At 36.9% G+C, this 21,979-nt stretch overlaps 1 protein-coding gene and 1 long non-coding RNA gene across 3 annotated transcripts in view; one reads left to right on the forward strand and one right to left on the reverse strand.

Moving 5' to 3' along the window:
• Positions 1-607: 607 nt before the first annotated feature.
• mitfb (melanocyte inducing transcription factor b) overlaps positions 608-21,979 on the reverse strand; it is a 61,688-nt gene continuing 40,316 nt past the window's right edge. For both annotated transcript variants that reach the window (XM_016513679.1, XM_016513680.1), the window contains exons 3-10: positions 14,736-14,966; positions 11,969-12,067; positions 6,709-6,826; positions 6,189-6,281; positions 4,148-4,204; positions 3,863-3,938; positions 3,576-3,723; positions 608-1,486 (exon numbers count right to left, since the gene is read on the reverse strand). In XM_016513679.1, coding sequence (XP_016369165.1) covers positions 1,097-1,486; positions 3,576-3,723; positions 3,863-3,938; positions 4,148-4,204; positions 6,189-6,281; positions 6,709-6,826; positions 11,969-12,067; positions 14,736-14,966 — 1,212 coding nt within the window. In that variant the 3' untranslated portion in view covers positions 608-1,096. The remainder of the gene's footprint in view (positions 1,487-3,575; positions 3,724-3,862; positions 3,939-4,147; positions 4,205-6,188; positions 6,282-6,708; positions 6,827-11,968; positions 12,068-14,735; positions 14,967-21,979) is intronic.
• LOC107709244 (uncharacterized) overlaps positions 8,928-21,979 on the forward strand; it is a 16,132-nt gene continuing 3,080 nt past the window's right edge. Inside the window, exons 1-2 of the long non-coding RNA XR_001636472.1 lie at positions 8,928-8,937; positions 11,069-11,074. This is a non-coding gene — a long non-coding RNA (uncharacterized LOC107709244). The remainder of the gene's footprint in view (positions 8,938-11,068; positions 11,075-21,979) is intronic.

A 21,979-nucleotide genomic window follows, 5' to 3' on the forward strand; every position in this document is an offset into this window, starting at 1 on the left:
CTTTTTACAATGAGAAACCATATAAACTTTCATTTGGCCCCTTCATTCAAGTGCTTGTTTCACGCATGCTCATATCAGCGGCTCATCGGTCCGATTGATTGATTCAAGATTGAATTCAAGAATTCAAGAATTCAAGATTGATTGAACTGTTGGAGGAACTGGAGCACTGAATCAGTTCATTCATCATAGATACGCGCTGCTATTTTGGCTCATTTCGAGTCGGAGTGACTGTTGGACATTTGAAAGTGAGTTTTGATTGAGTAACTTGTAAATCTGTGCTGCTTGAGCCATGAACTGTTTTAGACGGTTCAGTCTGATTTGGTGAATTGGTTCAACTAGTTCACTAAAAAGAATCAGTTCAAAATAATGATTCATTCACGAACCGAACATCACAGACTGATCGTTTCGCTTCATAAGACCTCAATATATCGTCAGGAGCCATGGGTATTAATTTTGTGTTGCCTGATACGCTTTTTCGACTTTCAAAGTGACGGTAGCCTTTGACTTGAATTTTATGAATCACCAAGGACCACGGTTTCCGCTAAAAATCTTCTTTACTGTTCTACTGAAGAAAAAAGTCACCTACATATTGGATGACCTGAGCAGATTTTCATTTTTGGGTGAACTATCCCTTTAAACATCAACTGTCTGTCACTTAATATCTACACGTTAAATGGAAAGCATTGTGCTTAAGCCATTCGTTTACAAGGATATATAAAAAAAGAGAAATATTCTTCTAAACTGTGTGCAAACACGCTACTGTACAACCAAAGAAATTACCTTTCAAGTGCACTGTTATATTATCCCAAAGTTGATTAAATTGTACTCTAATACACCTATGAGAAGTTACACAAATCAATCTTTTTACGATACTGACCTTGATTATTTTGATATTATTATAACACAGTGAAATTTGGGTAGACGAAACTGGAATAAGGTTAAAATACGATAAAATAAAACGAGTGTAAACATAAAAATAATATTATTTTGCACTTGACAAAACAGGCCGTGCTTCTTCCTTAGCAGTCAATGGTGCTACCGGAAAAACGTGACAATGACCAGCGGCCCTGAACAGCCAAACGAAGGATTCCTTGCACTAACAAACATGCTCGTTCTCCTCCATGTTCACGCTGTCCTTACAGCTGCTTTCGTTCGAGGCTCCGGACGAGATGGAGGTGAGGAGTGGGTCGCTCGTTGCTACAGATGACAATGTGTCATCCATCAGGATGTCGTCGAGTTTAGCGCCATATGCCTCTGAAACAAGACCATAAGCATCGGTGGAATTGCTAGAGTCGTTAAAGGTGATTGTGCTGTCGTTTAGGTCTAGGGTGCTGGAGCGGCAGGACGGGTGTACGTGAGGGTACATGTCCCGGGAGCAGTCGCCCAGGACCGGCTCCTGTTTGATGGGCCGGGCTGCTAGCTCTGATGAGCAGAGTGTAGACGAGACGACGGCCAGTCCATGAGCACGAGCCTGGATTTCCAGCTCCTGGATTAGCATTCAACCGATAGACAACAAAGCAATAACTGAAACATATACTGTATGAACCTACAAATTGCCACTTTTCTGGATGTATCTAGATTCAAATATATCATTTAAATCTAGAAAATTTAAAAAAATATATAAATTAATAAAATGATTAAATATTTAAAATATAACACTAAGGGCCAGTTTTACTAGCAGCTTGCGCCAGCGCAAACCGTCTTTTGGCGTTAAAATTGTACTGTCAGGATTTACTAAAGACGCGCAGTGACGAATTAGCGCTGAAAAGGCGTGGACACAGTTATTTTTGCACTTGACCTGATTGAATATGCATTTCTAGGAGTTTCCCTTTCAGACGCAAAATTTATGGGAGGAGAGTATTCAAATGAATCACGCAACGTGTTTTACTAATGTTTGCGCACGTCAATATATTGCTGCGCTTAATATATTGCGTCGGTCGATATGTAAATGAGATGTTGCGTCTGTGTTCTTTAATTTGCACGTTGTTAGTAAATCACCTGCAGAAATTTCCCCTCCCATCGGCGCTGTTTTGGAATTGCGCTCTCGCACTAATTTGCCCTGTTTAGTAAAACTGGCCTTTAATTAAATATAAACATTAAAATATAGAACAAACTACGACCAAAAGTGAACAAAAGTGACCCTCAGTCCTAAATATGTGGTTAGAGAACAAATTATTTTGTGTTACTAAACCAAAGCACTGCATTATTTCAAGTTCAAGCCCATCACAGTGAGTTTGGAATTCATATACTTATCTATTAAAGTAAACAATAACAATACCTGTATAATATCTGTAGTACATTTTTGCAGTTTTACTAAGCTGGTGTGCCTTTGGTGTCAGACATAATTGAAAGAATGAATATGTTTTGGATTGAAGGTCATTGCAAAAATGTCTAATATTGATGGCTAATACAAATTGGCTAATTATCCTTGTGCCTTTTTAAAATAATGATAAATCATTTATAATAAACAATGCAACATTCCATAATGAAATGAGAATTTCAATTCAAGGTGACTTTTAAGTGTTTTTAACATCATCTTTTTTTACAAGTGATTCTTAGAAGAAAATGCTTTTTGAACATTTCTTTTCTTCAATATTTAGTTCTAGTCATTGAAATTTACCCTTGTGAAAAAGAAACACACTTAACTGTACTTAATGTGCACTTAAATCTTAAAAGTATAATTTAAAAAATACTTGTAGATAATTTAATATTAATGAAATAAAACGCCACTTAAGTGTTTCTTAATACACTTAAGTACACTGAATTTCTTTCTTATGTTAAACACAAAAGAAGATATTTTGAAGATAACACATTATTTATACCCATTGACTTCAATAGTATGGGGAAAAAACTATGAAAGTCAACGGCTTAACTGTTTGGTTACAAACATTCCTCAAAATATCTTCTTTTGTGTTCAACAGCTGAAAGAAACTCATACAGGTTTGGAACAACTTGAGAGTTAGTAAATGATGACAGGATTTCGTTTTTTTGTGTGAACTGGCCCTTAAGTCTATTCTATTAATCTGGGCCTCTTCGGTCACTTTTGACTGAAAAAAATGGACATTTTGAAATTTAAAAAATTGTCCTACTTCATTGGAATGAGATGACTGTTGTTGCATTAGCTATGTGAACACACAACAATGATCATGGACATGATTTGAATATCTTAAAAGGCTGAAAACTAAAAAAAGTAACACTTGGTACCTTTACGGTCAAAAATGACCATGGAAAAAATAGTAGCTATACAAATAAATTGTATAAATATTGTGTAGTATCATAAAATCCCCTCAAAATTCTAAATAATAATAAAAAAAATATTATTGAAAAAAAAAAATATTACATTGATTTTACTGAAGAGAAAAAAGAAGTTACATTTCAAGGCTTTCGTCACTTTTGAAGTGTGACCCAAAAAAGAGACCCAGAGGGTTAAAGTGCATTTTTTCCCCATAATACATGTGCTAAAGTTCACTTCTTTTTCATAAGGGTAATTTTGGACAGCGTACTATTTCTGTATGCCATTCCACTGTATGCTACAGTTGTATTTTATAGTTACGTATTGATGTGTCAGAACTGACCTGTATCCTGAGCATCAGGTGGCGGTTGGCGTGTTCCAGCTTCTTCTGACGGTTCTCCAGCTCTTTGGCACGCTGCTGCTCTCTATGAAGTTTCCTGATGTAATCCACAGAGGCCTTCAGAATAGTGCCCTTGTTCCAGCGCATGTCCCTGAGCAACACACACAAGCAGCTGACACCAGCACATCTGATAGACCCTCTATCAACAGCACTAGCCTCTGCTGTGATAATAGCATGTATTCATCTGCTTCATGTGTAAGTGTGTATTTACTGAACACTGCGGTGCTTACGGATCATTTGATTTAGGAATCAGAGTCCCCAGTTCTTTGATTCGATCGTTAATGTTGAATCTCCGTCGTCTCTCAACTGAAACAGATGAAAAATGCGTGTTATATTACACACTTGTATTTAAAAACTCAAACAAACTCAATTCACTTACACCCAAAGTCTATGGGACAAAGACTATAACTTAATTATGTAATTTTTACAAACTGAGGGATGAATGAAAATGGTTTTCTTTTGTAAAACTGGAACAGTGTTTCAGGATGCTACCCTACATACAAAAGCAAACTCACTTAAGTTATGGTTGTTCTTTTTTTGCCTTTCCTTTGCGAGAGTGTGAACTTCTGCCTCTGAAAAAGATAAAGGAGTGTGAGAAGAGAAACTGAAAGCAGGACGCTTATCTGCCATATGTTTTGGCACCCTTTAAATGTCACTGCAGTTGTCTTATAGCACATTTTCTCTCACCAAAATCCCTTTTCCACAAAATGTTCTGTATAGATTATGACCAACAGTTTTTTTTTATGCATAAAGTACCCAGACAACCTGCTACATTTGCCATAATATATACAGTATACAATAAATCACTGCATGGAAAACTGTATCCCACAATGCAATGTTTTGCCTAGTTTTACATAAAATCAGACCAAAAAATGCAAAATAACTATTTATTTCCAAGATGATGGTTGCCACTTACATACAACTTTACGAGGTCCCATGAAAATGTAAAAATGAAATGTTCATTCTGGAATAATACCTACTGTTTTACATACTACTTTTTAAAAAAGTATGCGATGCGATGGCGCCGCAGACGGCAGCCTCAGTGTTTGGCTCTCCAGTGTTTGTACTGTTTTTGTTAGTTTTTCCTGTTTTTTGTTTCTCAAACACGATCAGTTTTACCAGGGATGAGCTGCTGAACATTCGGCAGAACACACCACACAATCTTCTACCGGATTTCGTTTATTCGGACGTTTTGCTGAACGTTGTACTTGGCGGAGCAGCTGCGCTGATCAAGAGCTTCAGGACGCGCAGACAGGGGAAGAGAGCCGGCGTGCTCGTGAAGCTCAGGAAGCGCGGACTCTGAACGGCGTTGCCTAGCATCCATCTGGCGAATCTCCGCTGTTCATGGCAAGAGCGAAAAGAATAACAGAGATGGTACAGCCTGTTATTATTCCTTTCCCAATACGATGCCAGTCTGATGTTTCTGACCCTGAAGTGACCCGCATCCTAAAATTATTGTAGTAATCTAGGATCAGGTCCTTAATCTTACTGGGAACATGATGGAGGTGTAGAGCGAGCTCGACTAGCTTGTGCGGTATGGACCCATAGGCATTCGCCAGGTCCAACCACAAAACAACTAGTGTATTTTATTCACATTTTATTTTTATTATCTGTGTGTTGTTGTTGTCTCCGTGTACTGGAAGCTTGTGACACTATAACAAATTCCTTGTATGTGCAAACATACTTGGCAATAAAGCTCTTTCTGATTCTGATTCTGATTCTGAAAATAGTAGCCAGCATGTAGTGTACACTACACAGTATTTTTTTAGCAGTAAGCTAGTATTTAACTCTAAACATGACTGAACTTGAATGGAACCCAATTTTATATAACAATTTAACAATTCTATATAACAGTAGATACACTCAGTACCATTCAAAAGTTTGAGTTTAGTAAGTTTTTTTTAAATACATTATTCAACAAGTATGAAAGCTTGTTTCTGCCACTGAATGAAAAATAAAAAATGTAGTTACAACTTCTCACAATTTTGACTTTTTTCTCAGAATTGCAAGACATAAACTCGCAAATGCGTGTTAAAAATGTTGAATTGTGTGATGCAAAGTCGCAATTGTGAGTTATAAAGTCAGAATTGTGAGCAAATTTTTCTCCCTTAGAATTTATAACTCACAACTGGAGTTTATATCTCACAATTCTGAGAAAAAAAAGTCAAGATATAAACTAAGAACTCTGCCTTTTTTCTCACAATTTCGAATTCACATCTCACAATTCTGAATTTGTATCTTGAAATTCTGACTTTTTTTGTCTCAGAATTGCGAAAAAAAGTACAAATTGTGATATATAAACTCAAGAAGAAAAATCAACACTGATAATACTCAGAAACAATAATAATAATCAGAAATATTTCTTGAGCAGCAAATCAGCATATTAGAATGACTTCTGAAGGATCGTGTGACACTGAAGTGTGTAAAAAGTTTATATATAAACTAATGTGCCAGTATGGGTAAATCTAATCCATAAAACAATTTTAATCCATAAAATGATTATGTTTCTGTTTTGTTAACGGACATGCAGACAAGGAGAGAAATCTTCGAACGTACCCACAGGAAACCCTTCAGGCCTTTGATAGCTCTCAAACTTGCTACAGGAGCTGGGCTTGTCCATCATGTGCATCATGGCTGGAGATGGAGTAACTATGTAGCATACGAGCATATGTTTTCTCATATCATTTCATATCATTTCTCACTCATATCATCATTCACATGACATTTAAAAGGTGAAACACATTTCAGTACATCGCCAAAAGGCCTGGGAGGGTCTTAGATGCTACAAAACTGCATTAACTAATTCATATGACACTTACCAGAGAATTCCCTTTTAATGTTGGACAGGTTAGCAGGGCACGAGTTACTGATAGAGATTCCCGGAGGAGGCATGCCTGGGTTACTATACATGTCCAAGAGTAACTATGTAGCATACGAGCATATGTTTTCAATCTCTCACTCATATCATCATTCACATGACATTTAAAAGGTGAAACACATTTCAGTACATCGCCAAAAGGCCTGGGAGGGTCTTAGATGCTACAAAACTGCATTAACTAATTCATATGACACTTACCAGAGAATTCCCTTTTAATGTTGGACAGGTTAGCAGGGCACGAGTTACTGATAGAGATTCCCGGAGGAGGCATGCCTGGGTTACTATACATGTCCAAGAGGTTCGCTGACACGGGGATCTAGAAACACAAGAACGTGTATATTATTGTCTCTTTTTTTTGTTCTTTTTGAAGCTCACTGTGTGGAAAAGAGCAGCATGTGTGTTCTGTCTACGGCATGAGAGTGAGTAAATGAAGACTATTCACTATTCCTCTGCAGACAGCAGTCAGATAGACATTAGATCAGGTGTTGACAGCTGGATCGCACGGCTTTCTGCTATACTGACACCAGCCACAGCTCTGATTGTGTGAGATGACAGAAAGAGACAAAGTCTCACCAAGTTCACTGCTAATATAAAAATACACTCGAGTCACTGTAGTTCTTGAAACTTGTAGACAATGCTGGGGAAAGTTGCTTTTTAAAGTAATGCATTGCAACATTGCGCTACTCCATAAAAAAGTAACTAATTGCATTACTCAGTTACTTTTTATGGAAAGTAATGCATTACGTTACTTTTGCTTTACTTTTTGTCACCTGGGGTGGGCTTGCTTGTTTGTTTTTTAATAACAAAAACCCCAAAAGTTGTATTTTTGGCAACTGTAAAGGCCCTTTCACACCAAAAGTGAAATGAATAAGCCTCAGGCTGAAGGAAGTGTGTCTGCCTCTGCACTTATGCCTAGTTTCTCTCAACATGGGGACAGGAGAGCTGTCAGTGAATAAATGGGAAAACAAAGTAATTTGTGTTACTTACACTATATTGCCAAAAGTATTGGGACACCCCCTTCTAATGAACAGGTTTGACTACTTTAGTAATTTCCATGAGTACAAATCTTAATGTTTAAGCATACAATGATATTCTAGGGAAGCAACAGTTTGGACAGGACCCTTTTCTATTCTAACATGACAATGCCTCTGTTTATAAGGCAAGGTTCAAAAATAAATGATTGATTCAGTCAGTGTGGAACAACTTGACTGGTCTGCAGAAGGCAAAGTCCCAGTCCCAGCTGAACGCAACGAAGATGAAAACATAATTCATGTATTTAAAAATTGCATTTCCATCTCTGTTGCAACAGTTTTGGAAGTGTCTGTACCCATATGTACAAGTCACTGGTGTTTGGTGATGAGTTTTGAATGAGAGGCATTGTCATGTTAGAATAGAAAAGGGTCCTGTCCAAACTGTTGCTTCCCTAGAATATCATTATATGCTTAAACATTAAGATTTGTACTCATGAAAATTACTAAAGTAGCCAAGCCTGCTCATTAGAAGGGGGTGTCCCAATACTTTTGGCAATATAGTGTATTTAAAAAAGTAACTCAGATATTTTCTTGCAAATTTTAAATTAATGCATTACATTACTATTTATTTGAAAAAGTAATCTGATTATGTAACTCGCTTGTAAAGCGCTACCCCCAACACTGCTTGTAGTTTTCGAAATTCTTGATCAGGGTTTAGCTATTTACTTAACTAAACTAAATTATGTAATTATATTAACTGTTTTTTTGTTTTTTACTAATGTTTTGTTTTTTTGCAAGCAAAATAAAACAAATAAATAAAATAATAAATATTTCATTATAGTAACCGTTTCTTTGCAAACAAATTTAACTGAAAACATATTTTGTATTACATTACTACTGTTTTTTGCAAGCAAAATAAAATAAAATAAAACAAAACAAAACAAAACAAAACTTGTTCATTGACCTAGTTTCTGTTTCCCCTTGATTGCCTTAGTTAGTTCACCTGTGTCTAGTTAATTTAGTCATTAGTTCCTCATTAGTTCCTCTTCCGTTTGTATAAATTCCCTTCCTTTAGTTCTCTGGGTTGTTGGTTATTGCGTGTGGTTACCCTTCGTGTGTGGATATTTCCGTCATCTTTCCCCGTGCTTTAAATTATCTCTTGTGGGTCATTTCTCAGCCAAATTTGATGTGCGATTAATATGTGATTAATTAGATTAATTAATTGGCACATTGTGGAATTAATTAGATTAAAATTTAAAAAAAATGACAGCCCTAATATATAGCTCTCTCTCTCTCTCTCTCTCTGTGTGTGTGTGTGCGTTTTTGTGACAAATGAGGACATAAATTTGTATAATGACAAGGGTATGACATAGGTATTACAAGGAGAAGGTGACTTTTCAGGACATTTTATAAATCACACAGAATGGAGTGTATTGAAAATCTGAAATAGCACAAAGTTTCCTGTAAGGGGTAGGTTTAGGGGTAGGGTTGGTGTAGGGCAATAGAATATACGGTCTGTACAGTATAAAAACCATTACGCCTATGGGATGTCCCCACTTTTCACAAAAACAAACCTGTGTGTGTGTATGTGTGTGTGTGTGAGAGAGAGAGAGTGAGAGTGTGAGAGAGAGAGAGAGAGTCCTTCCTTGTTCTTGTAGATTTAATAAATATCTGTTTGGATTATCTTCGTCAGGATAATCTTGTCAGCAAAATTAAATAAATACATATTTCCTTATATTAGCACTGTTTTTTGTTTTTAGCAAGCAAACAATAAAATATAATAAAATAATTAATATTTCTTTTCATTACTTGTTTTTTTGCAAGCAAAATTAATCGCATATTTTATTATATTACTACTGTTGTTTTGGTTTTTGCAAGCAAAATGAAATAAAACAAAACAATATAAGACAATGAATATTGCATTATATTAACTGTTTTTAAGCAAAATGAAATACTACCGTTTTTTGCAAAATAAAAAAAAAAGATAAAAATAGAATATTATATAATACATTTTTATTATATAATACATGATATAATAAAATATTTCATTATATTAAATGTTTTGCAAGAAAAATTAATTATACTGTTACACGGTTTTTTTTTTGTCTTTTTGCAAATAAATAAGTAATACAAATAAATAAATAATGTAATTATATAACTATAAAGGGTTCTTAAAAGCATGAAATAGCGTGATATATTTTTCTATGGTAGTCATTAGCAGGGCCGTACCCACCATTGAGGTCCCCGAGGTCCGGGGCTCGGTATTTTTCCAATAACAGAAGTTGTAAAATAATTACCTCATATTAATTCTGCTTTGGTGCTGCAAGGATAAAAAGCCAAGATAACAGATCTTGTCATCTGAGATGCCTCAGCGGTAGGGGTGTGCGATATATATCGTCAGCGATAACATCTTAATTGTTTTTTTAACGATGTGTGATTTGACATTATTTTGCAAAAACCATTCAAAACAGCCCTACAGAGTGCACGCATACATTACTTGAAGTTTAGACTAGTGCGTGTGCGCATTTAGAGTGTGTTCTTTCACTGCATGATTCAGTCTATTAAAATACATTTAGAATGATCACAAATTCAAGACATGGGGGCAGAAAATTTATATATTTATACCACTTCATATAGTTAATCAATGTCACACAAAGAGTGCCGTTTTTCTCCAAAAATTCACCGGATGGTCGAAACGTTGCAATAAATACTTTTATGGAGCAGTTATATCAGTGTGCAGACATCACGTTTGTTATTTTTCTCCCAAAATTACCATGATTGCAAATGTGATATTGATTTTTTACAACAGCTCAATAAACAAGAAGTTATTTAAAGGCAGGGTATGTGATTTTTCAAAAACACTGTAGAAAACAGATTCGGCCCGAATAGCAAAACAAACTTGTAGCCAATCAGCAATAAGGGGCGTGTCTACTCGTGATGTGGAGGAGAGAGCGTTCAGTGCATGGGACGGACATTAGCCGAGCCGAGCGACAGAAAGATAGAGATGGCAGATAAAAAACAAAAGAGGAAAACGTCTGCGGAACGATAAGGCAAGAAGTAGGACCCATGTAAATATCGGATCAGCTTTCCAGAGAACTCAAGGAGCGGAGGCCTGCGATCGGACGCCGAGGTTGCTTTGTTTCTTCTCAATAGGTGAGTAACACCGTGTCTACAACAGCTAAAGCCTGCCTCCACTGAACGCGATCAAACGACCGTTGAAAACCATTTGAAATGTGTGTCAGCACGTCATAAATAGAACCCGGCAGCAGTTTTCTGTCGGGGATTTGTTGCGCCGCGCCGCTCACGTCCGAAGACACGGTGTAACATTGGTTTTGCTTTGTTTCACAGAACTAATCGTTGCCTGGGTTGCGTACGTATATGTGGGGAGGAGCTATCAAAATAGGGGCAAGACCCTTTTGGGGTAGAGGCGTGTTTGTTTTGGTGATTTCAAATATAAACATTGGCTACCAGAAATCACTTACACTGCCTTTAAGAGGTGGTGTCACGAGCAACAGACTTGCTGTTGAAAAGTGACAAAGATTAGCAGAGCTAAAAGATGCAGCAACAAATTACTCTGCCATTAAGAGACTTACGTTTTAAACACTATATTGCCTGTTTTTGCTCTATTTCGCCAACAAAAATCATTCCAAAAACAGCCACAGCACTGATTTGCATCTCTGAGCAACATGATGGTGTTTCGTTCCTGAATGAATCAACCGTTTAAATGATTCGGTTCAATCGCAACGACTCACTTATTAACAGTGATTTGCTGCCACCTACTGGCGGTTTTAATTTCACATTTCGACTTTTTCCGATTTTTTTCATGTTTTAAAAAATTTCAAATATCAGTATTCAACGTTTTATGTTTAATATATCGAAACGTTATTTATGCATTTGTAATTGCAGGTTAAATGCATTCAAGTCTTGCATTAAACAGTGTGTAAATAATACATCTAAATGCTACTTCAGATGCAGCTTCTGTGTTGATTTAATTTGCTTGGTAACAGCCCAAATGTCTTATTATTTTAATTCACTGATTAAATGTAAGAATTTGACTCAAAAGATAATGGACACTTTTAGAAAAAATGGCTTTATAAAGGTAAAACTGCCCATAAAATGTAAAAAATCAGTTTAAACTTATTGGAAAAGATTAATTTCTATCAGTGTGAAAAAATAAATAAATAATGTTTAATCATTTTAGACACGTGATTTTACTGAAGGCTAAGAAGATAATTATAACTGAGTTTATTAAATTCATAAACTATATCTTCTCTATTTCCAGTTTGTAGCATGGATCATTCATTGCAACATTTAATCCGATTCTCATGTTTAAGAATCTGTTATCTTGAAAAATTATTTAAACTACTACTGCCCACTGACTTGGTTTTAAACCTATTTTATATATATATTTACATATACAGTATGCAAATATGCCTCCTTCCACATACTCATATTAGTAACAGAAGAAAGTATAACAGTGTATATACCGTGTTGGCCATCTGAAGTCCGGGGTCCAACGACAGTCCCATGATATCATCATTGTAACTGGATTCCAAACTAATGATGTCGTCAATGACATCGTCCATCTGAGAAAAATCAAAAGCAATAGATATCATCAGCTGTCAGAGCTCATCCACTCAGCTAGAGTACAACGCATAGTGAAGTCAATTAACCCTGGAATAATGCAAGAGTTCAAATCAACCCATAGCTACGCTGAAAATCACTGGTTAATCTGGCGCACATCCTAAAGAGCTGTGTATTTCCTCTCAGCGTGCCAATGCCAGACTCTGTCTAATCTATTAACACGTGTTTTAGCACATCTCTCTCTCTCTCTCTCTCACACAGTGAGCAGTGACGCAATCCACGCCAGCTGCTTCAGCGAGACGTTCACAGAGACGCAAACCGTGGGGCTGGAGTCGCTTTTACTGATTAGCAGGTAATGAGCTCTAAAATGACATCCTTATAATGTCTCTACCTATTTATACATCATTTACTGATGTCGCTGGATTTGTGCTGTGCTCTTGGCGAACCTGCCATGATCCTGTCTCCTCTGTCTAGTCTTGTTTATGGCGTGCATGTTTTGTTCTTGTCTTTGTGTTGAGCACATGCTTTCTGTTTTGCTCATTTGCCATGTGCTCATTATTACATCTTTGGCTCATTTTTAGCCTCCTCATGTCCTACCCTTTATATTCTCCCTGTGTGTTTTGTCCTGGCCTGGTTTGTCTTCTCAGTCCCGTCGGTCAGTCTTGCTGTAGTCTAGCTGGAATAAACACTACCAAAGGGCCTTTTGGTTTGGCTGTGATCTATTATATGTTTATGCCCAGTTTTGTGGTAGATTTAGGTATTGTTGTTTTCAATAAACATCACAAAATCAAGCACTTTCAACGCTTTCAGTGCTCTTTCAGCACTTGAGTTCAGTCTTAAATCCTGACAGAACCTTATATAGAGCATGTCTGGGTCATTTTTTAATAACGAAAATATTTTGTAACATCTTTGCATTGTGACTCTTTTCATGACAGTTCAAGGATTCATTATTTTTTTTACGGTCCACTTATAAATGCCAGTAATTTTTTTTACCTTAAATATTTTGCAAAATATATATTTTGTTTATTTTCTCTTTTGGTTCGCTTACTATTAAATACGGTGATATTTCACTTGAATGGTTTCTAAAAAATAATGGCTCCATTAGTATAATTAATTTTCTACAATTTTCATTTATTTGATACAAATTTCAGTTATTTGATATTTATATCTGATATTTATAAATTTCATGTAGTAACTAGTGCTGTCAAACAATTAATCGCGATTAATCACATCCAAAATAAAAGTATTTGTTTACATAATATGTGTGTGTACTGTGTATATTTATTATGTATATATAAATACACACACATGCATGTATATATTTCAGAAAAATAAGTTGTTTATATTTTAAATATATTAAATATATTAAATATATGATGTGAATATAAATATATACATGTATATATTTTCAAAATATATACTGTATGTGTATTTATATATACATAATAAATATACACAGTACACACACATACAGTGTATTATGTAAACAAAAACTTTTAATCTGGATGTGATTAATCGTGATTAATCGTTTGACAGCACTAGTATTTATACTTTTTACTTTTATTCCATAAAAAAATTGAGATTTTTTATGTTAAATATTTTGCAAAATATATATTTTGTTTATTTTCTCTTTTGGTTTGCTCGATTTGGTTCATCTGGTTCAATTTTCTTCAGAAATATCATGTTATATCCACTAAAAGTATAAATAATATATTATAATCTCACACATATATTTTGTGCACTCAGTTTTTCAGTTTGCTTGAAATTGCATGTAAGTTACTTAACAGTTTTTACAATGTCTGCTTTATGAATTGATGATTCTTGAGTTCAAGTAAGTCATTTACATATATTGAATTTATTTTTAAAAATAGGTATTACACCTGTTGTACAATATGTTTTTTTGTTTGTTTCTTTGTTTGTTTGATTGTTTTAGAAAAAAAAAACTGATTTTGGATAAATGGATAAACTGGATAAATGTCCTCTTGATTTCTTCTGTATTTGAACATTCTATATCCCCAATGACCTGCTGTCAAGGAGTATATTAGTTGTCCATCAACTATGCTGAATGCATTGTTATGGTTTATGATATTTTTATGACTTCAGTTCAAAGTGATGAAACTGTCAAACTATGTTCTGATAGAATACATAAACTGAAACCAACAGTTGTTTTATTGAGAAACCATACTGTTTTTACACTTTCCTGATGTGTACCCTATAGACTTGTGCCGGTATTCGGTAATGCGATATATCACGGTAATGAATATGCACGATATTGTTATCGTGGGCACTTCTAAATACCGTGAATAATTATATATAACAAATTATTCAGAATTTTGAATGCATTTTAAGAATACTTTTCCCATAAACTGGTCAAATTAATCGCAACATGAAAATTTGATACCGGCATATCCCTAGTACCCTAAATAGAATGACTCTAATATAGTAACAACATTAAAATAAAGTATAACCCTCAGTATACATGTGGAAAATCATGAATTCATATAAATACAATTTATAAATATCAGATATAAATAAATCTGATTAATAAATATCAGATATAAATATCAAATTGCTTTGTAAAAATTGGACAAAGTTTTACAACAATTATACTAATGTAGCAATTATGTTTAGAAAGCGCTGAAGTGGAATATGACAGTGTTTTATCATCACCTCTTTCTCGCAGTTGGAGTTGAGGGTCAGTAAGGCCATGGGACTGTTGGGGGCGCTGTTGCCCGGCCCCGGAGGCATTCCCCCGTGGTCAAGGGCCTGGCTGGGGCAAGGCAAGCTCACGGCCTGCGAGCCCAGCTTTCCTCCCACCGTGGTGGACAGATACGCCTTCACCTGCTGCCTCTGAGCCTGCTGGATGTGATACTTCGTGGGGTTTTCAAGATGCGTTTGAACCTTCAGACAGACAGAGAGAGAGAGAGAGAGAGAGAGAGAGAGAGAGAGTCAGAGTCAGAATCACAGACAGGAAATAATCACACATCACACATGATGAGGAAGTACCATGTAACACATTTAAAACTACAAAACTACATTCTAATTCATTTTGCTGTTGCTTATGTAAACTCTTACTGTTTTTTTCTGAGGTCGTTACATTATATTTGTGAAATAAAACAAACACACTGAACCACACAATTTAAAAAATAAATAAATAAATAAATCTAAGATCCACTTATTAATGTCAGTACATTTTTGCACTTAAAAATGCATTAACATTTTGTAAAAATAGACTTTATTTTCTTTAGGTAAAATATTTTATGAAATAAAATGGTTATATTTTAAATAGTAAATGGTAAAATATTTTATGAAATAATTTTTGGTTATTTTCTCTATTGGTGCTGTTATGTAAATTGTTTCTGTTTTGCCGTTTTTGTTGTTTCTGTTGTGAAATAAAATAGACACTCTGAACCATACCAAATTAATTAATTAATTAATTTCTAGATCTAAACATTACAGACAACCAGAAAAGGGTAAAATGTCTAAAAATGTTCCAACTTTTCACCCTTAAAACCATGTAAACATAATAATTCACTATTTATAAAAAAATATATTTATTTTTAATAATGTATTTTATGATATTACTTAACAACAACAACAATAATAATAATATAATTATTATTTACAATAAAAAAACTAAAAACAATAACCTGAACCATTTTATCCCACTTCCAAGAATTCTGTAATCACTGTTCCTTCGTCAAATCAGTAATAATTACTGTAATTTTCCAAAATAGCCTCCCATTCTATTCATAGCTCAGTTATTCATCTCTTAAGAGTCCTCAAGTTCCTCCTCCACATGAGCCTTGCAAACATAATGACCTTTACACTCAAGAGGTCACGACTCAAACCACACAAGTGTGCAGGACAAACAGGACAAGCCCTAGAGTACAATGGTGAGAATGAATCCTCAATTATTTGATCAACTGAAGCGAGTATCTATTAAATTGACTTGACCAATAAAGAATGCAGCTGGTTGTGCCTAAAAAGGGGTGAATAACTGATTAGCTTTGCCTGTTGGACAATTAACACAAGACACAACAACACTACTGAACTTGTGCTGTTTTATGTCAAAATATGCCTTTATGGAGCAACTGTGACGTCAATGTGAGGTTGAAACAATGGAGTCTTTCTGCGGCTCATAGTGGCTCCAGCAGCAAACGTCTCCCACCTCCGTCCTGTGAACAGAAGAGAGGCTCTGCCTGCCTCATTCAGATCTCAGCGCTGCAAACGTGAGAAAGACTGACGAAACACGCGCGTGATCTTTCACAGCTCAACCGTCACTTACATTTCCAGCTGTTCTCTGAGGAACGATAAAGTATGCATGACTAAACCGAATGTGAACCTCATAACTGCTCTGAAAACAGCGTCCAGTGTCTTCTAATATGAAGGAATTTCTGTTCGGATTTTTCACAGGTGTTTTACCTGCATTTTGAATATTTTTAATTGTGTGTTGTATTGTTTTGTGTTTATGGGTGAAAGGAAATGTCTATAAACTGGCAGAAAATTACTCGTATCTTTTCCATTTTTCTACAGATTTTGTTCTTTCAGTGTGGGCACCACCGACTATCACTGTACCAAACACACACAAGACATTTTTCAAAATACTGTATCTTCTTTCATGTTCCACAGAAGAAAGAAAGTCCTTCAGTTTGGATCGACATGAGGGTGAGTAGATGATGACAGAATCAGCATTTTTGAGTGAACTTTCCCTTTAAACACTTTAGTATAGGAACCAATTCTCACTATTAACTAGTTGCTTAATAGCATGTCTATTATTAACATATTGGCTGTTTATTAGTGCTTATAAAGCACTATCTTTTCTTATGTTTCTAGTTCTAATGCATCCAGGGAGCAGAATATCTTATAGACTTAGAGGTTGACTTTTTAGACTTGGGACAGTAAGCGGCCACCTAGCAACCAGCAAAAGCACTAGCAATCACATAGCAACACTGAGAACCAATGAAAACCAGAACAATATAGCATGCCGTTGAGCTTGTCATAACAAAAATTTAGTTGTTTAACTAGTTGCTTAAATTATAAGATTGTATGATCTCTAAGAAACAGAGAATTAGCAATAAATAAAGACAACTATGACTTTTGCCTCAGTAAACTCCTAATTTGCTGCATATTAATAGTTAGTAATGTAGTTGTTAAAGGAATAGTTCACCCAGAAATGAAAATTCTGTCATTAATTAATCACCCTCATGTCGTTCCAAACCTTTAAGACCTTCGTTCATCTTTTGAACAGAAATTAAGATATTTTTGATGGAATCTGAGCGCTTTCGGATCCTGCATAGACAACAAGGATATTACCACGATCAACGCACAGAAACGTAGCAAGGCCTTAAACTTGAGTTTAGGTATGGGGTAGGGTTAAGTGATGTACAATATGGCCATGCAGAATAAGGCATTAATATGTGTTTTATAAGTACTAATAAACAGCTAATATGCTAGTAATATGCATGCTAGTTAATAGAGCGTTGGTTCTTAAAGTGTTACCACAATTCAAATATAGTAATTTATCAAGCAACATTTTATTGAAACTAAAAATTTTATAGAATTATAAAATGTAATACATTATATTTTATAACATATTCACATAGAAAACAGTTATAATAATATTTCATAATTTTACTTTTTTTCAAATAAATGTAGCATTGGTGTACATAAGAGACCTCTTGGGACAGACCTTCCATCTTTTCTCTTGAAATAAGAGGGGTTTATTCTCAACATGGCCTGAAGGGATGGACTGGAGTCAGAGGTTGAGGAAGTCAACGTTTCAACCATAAAGCTATAACAATTCTACCCTAAGGCAAGAATTGAGCAGAGCACATTCAAAGCACTCTTTAAATCGATGTGCTGTGCTATATATGCATACTTCTGAATGCCATTCATAAACAATCATGAGACTTTATGAATGACTTCAATGGCAAATGGCCATTTACAGCTTTGGTTGAACCAATGCAACTCAACACATCCCTCCATTAACCACAGCTTACTGAATGCTCTGTGTAGTGCTGCTAATAAAGCCATCGGGGATAAATAAAGCTTTCTAGACTTAAAAAAGAGCAGCTTCTAGAAGTAGTACAGCATTGTGAAATTGATGACATTAAGGATAAGGAAGTCCGAGTTAATTAATGCGCTTTTGTTGTATTTTGGGGTACCTGATGCAACCGCTGAAACTGCTAGGGAAGATATAAGGAAAGAATGTGAAGCTATTAGGAAGAGTAAGGAGCAGGAGTTGGAAAATGAATGCGTGAGGTTGGAGCTTGAACGTGATCGAGTAAACCAGCTAAATAGACAGAGACAGAGGGACCATGAGGTAAGATTTGATATAAAGTGTTTTGCACTTATGCCTCGATTTCACGTGGATGCAGCTGATGTATTTTTGAAGCGTTTGAAAGAATTGCGGCAGAAAGAGATTGGCCACAATCTGAGTGGGTCACTTTAGTTAGGAGGGAGTTTGTTGATAAAGCCCAAGAGGCGTATGTAGCCCTGGATGCTGTGCAATGTACAGAGTACGAAACTGTGAAAAAGGCCATTTTGCGGGCCTATGAATTGGTGCCTGAGGCCTATAGGCAGCAGTTTCGGAAAGGTAGGTTAAAGTCAGGCCAGATTTCGCTAGGCAACAGGAAATACTTTTTGATAAATGGCTCCGGGCAACAGAAACTTATTCCTTTCAAGAGTTAAAACAGTTAATGGTAATGGAGCAATTTAAAAATTGTTTACCCAAACATCTGGCAGTGCACCTGAATGAGCAGGAAGTAACTGAGGTTTCGCGCAGCAGCGAAAATGGCAGACAATTATGTCTTAGTGCATCAGGAGCCATGGATTGCAGACAGAAAACTGGTCTCTCCAAGGCAGTTTGAGGAAAGAGTCAAGAGAGAAGGTAAGAGTGAGAGAGGAACTGCGAAGCCCCAGGAGAGTAATAGAGCCCCCTAGGGATGTCATTTGTCATTACTGTAAAAAGCCTGGGCATATTAAGCCCCGGTGCCCCGCCTTACAGCAGGGGAGGAAAAACCTTCCTGTTGCTCTTGTACTGGAATGAGGCTGTAGAATAGAGGATGTGTGTGAAAACTCTAAATTAGGGGTAGAATCATCAGTCTATAAGAGTTTTATCTCTGAGGGTTTTGTTTCCATTTCTGAGGGTGAGCTGGAAGTTCCTGTGACCCTTCTCCGAGACAAGGGGGCGGCCCAGTCACTGATACTTAAGGATGTCATTGATTTACCACCTTATACTGCGGAAGAAACCTCAGTTTTGATTGAGGGTGTTGGAGGAGAGTATAGGTCGGTGCCTTTACACAGGGTGTTTTTTAAGTCTAGTTTGGTCACAGGAAATGTCATTATAGGAGTTTTGTCTTCCTTGCCTGTTAAAGGAGTTGGTCTGTTGCTAGGTAATGACTGGGGATCAGGTTTTTAGTTCTCCCATTGTTAGTTCAGTCCCTTGTGAGGTCCCTACCCTGGTGGCGTTAGAAAAGGAATATCCTGAAGTATTCTCAGCTTGTGCTGTTACTCGCTCACGGTCTCAGCAGGTGGCTTTGGAGTCTGAGGGGAAACCAGAGATAGGACCGGAATTGGCAGTAAACGGGGCCCCTCAGTCTAAAGAGAGCCCCGTAAACCTGGGTAATACCTTGTTCTCCCACTTATTTGTTGGGGTGAGTAGTAAAAAGTTCAGTAAGGATGCTCTGGTTGAGGCTCAGAGGAATGATCCAGGGTTAGGTCCATTGCGAGAAACTGCTGTTTCTTGGGCCGAGAGCAAGGATATAGCAGAAGGTGTATACTGGAGGGATGGGGTTTTGTCTAAAAATGAGACCACCTTGTTACAGTATATGACTGCTTTTCAAGAGCGTCTCTGGTCTGCTTGTAAAATCGCAAGGGAGTCACTGGGTAGGGCTCAGACCCATATGAAAGCCCATTATGATAAAAAGGCAGTAGAACGTACCTTTATGGTGGGAGATCAAGTGCTTGTGTTGACACCAATGCAGGGGGACAGACTCAGTAGTAAGTTTTGTGGACCTTATTCTGTGTTGAAAAAGGTTGGGGACCGAAATTATGTGATTAGTACCTCTGATCGTCGGCAGAAAACAAGGTTGTGCCATGTCAACCTTTTGAAGCCGTATCACGTACGGGGAAAGGTGGCTGTGGCCGCAATTTCAGTTGGTCCCTCATCCAGATACGTCTGTGGATGTTTCAATGAAGCCATCTAACATTCATCCCTTACAGGAAGAGGATGTAAAGGTGGAGCCCATTGGCGTTCGTCTTAGGAATTGTACCTATTTGCAGGATCTTTCCATGCGGCTTGAACATTTGTCTTCCGAACAGCGGGCAGAGGTTGAGGGCTTGGTAAATGAGTTTCCAGAGTTGTTTAGGGATACCCCTGGCCTTACAACTTTAGCAGTGCATGATGTAGAAACGGGAGATGCAGCCCCTATAAAACAACACCCCTATCGGCTGTCGCTTAATAAGTTGGGTTTAATGAAGCAAAAAATTTCATATATGGAGAAAATCGGAGTTATTGAGCAAGGACAGAGTGAGTGGAGTTCCCCTGTTGTTCTCGTTCCGAAGCCCGATGGAACTCTTAGATTTTGTATAGATTATAGAAAAGTTAATCGGGTTACAAAAACTGACGCCTTTCCTATACCACGACTAGAGGATTGCATTGATCGAATTAGCAATGCCCAGGTTATTTCCAAATTAGATCTATTAAAAGAGTATTGGCAGGTGCCATTATCAGAACGGGCGAAAGAAGTCTCTGCCTTTGTGACACCTGACACCCTATACTTTTGTAAGTTTCTTCCTTTTGGAATGAAAAACGCACCTGCCACCTTTCAAAGACTAATGAATCCAGTCACTACTGGTCTCCCAAATGTGGTTATGTATATAGATGATGTTGTGGTATACAGCGCCTCATGGTCTGAGCATTTGCAGGATCATAAAGCTCAGCTGGTTATTAATTTACCAAAGTGTGAGCTGGGAAAGGGCCAGGCTACTTATTTGGGGCATGAAGTAGGGCAAGGAAAGGTGATGCCTAGTCAAGCCAAAGTAAGAGCCATTCTGGTGCTCCCCAGTCCACGGACTTGTCGAGAGTTAATGTGGGTGCTTGGGATGTGTGGGTTCTATAGGCGGTTTGTGCCAAATTTCGCCAGAATAGCGGAACCTTTAAAGGGGGGTACAATGCTGTTTCATGCTTTCAGAGTTGTTTACACTGTTAAAGAGTTGGATTCTCATGCCAAGCATGGACAAAGTTTCAAAAAACAATTTGGACGTATGACAGAGTATTTCTGTTCCAAAAATCTTACTTCCGGGTTCGTACAAGTTTCAGAGGGTTTTTTTCGATCGTGGCTCTTAATGACGTAAACGAGGGTGGAACTCCTTATATGGGCAGCAACGGAGTGTCAGTTTTTGTGTTTGTTGACGAACGTTTTATAAACAAGGTCCAGTTCGACTCTGGATTTGCACATTGTTTGATACTGAAAGATGGAGCGGTCCTCGTTATGTAAACAGTGGATACAGTTTGTTTTTCTGGAGCAGTCAAGGAGTTTCACAAGTGTGTTTGTTGACGAACCTTTTATAAACAAGGCCCAGTTCGACGCTGGATTTGCACATCGTTTGATACTGAAAGATGGAGCGGTCCCAGCTATAAAAGATCCCGGTCATGATTCAGAACTGCAGATTGTAAGTGAAACGGCATCAGATGTCTGTGTTTTGTTGGCAACCGGCGCTCAAGTGCTCGTCACTCTTTAGCTCCGCCCACGGCGCGCCTCCAGGAGCTCGGCTTTTTCCGGAGAGAATCGTAAAGCTGTATCTTTCTTTCATACATATGATCAAACTAAATACTTTTTGGAGATATGAAGGATGCAGTACTACTCTATAGGTACTCAAGATTAACATGAGATTGGGTGAAACTGTGT

The sequence above is a fragment of the Sinocyclocheilus rhinocerous genome, unplaced genomic scaffold (assembly GCF_001515625.1).
Source record: "Sinocyclocheilus rhinocerous isolate Xijiao unplaced genomic scaffold, SAMN03320098_v1.1 scaffold776, whole genome shotgun sequence".
NCBI lineage: Eukaryota > Metazoa > Chordata > Actinopteri > Cypriniformes > Cyprinidae > Sinocyclocheilus > Sinocyclocheilus rhinocerous.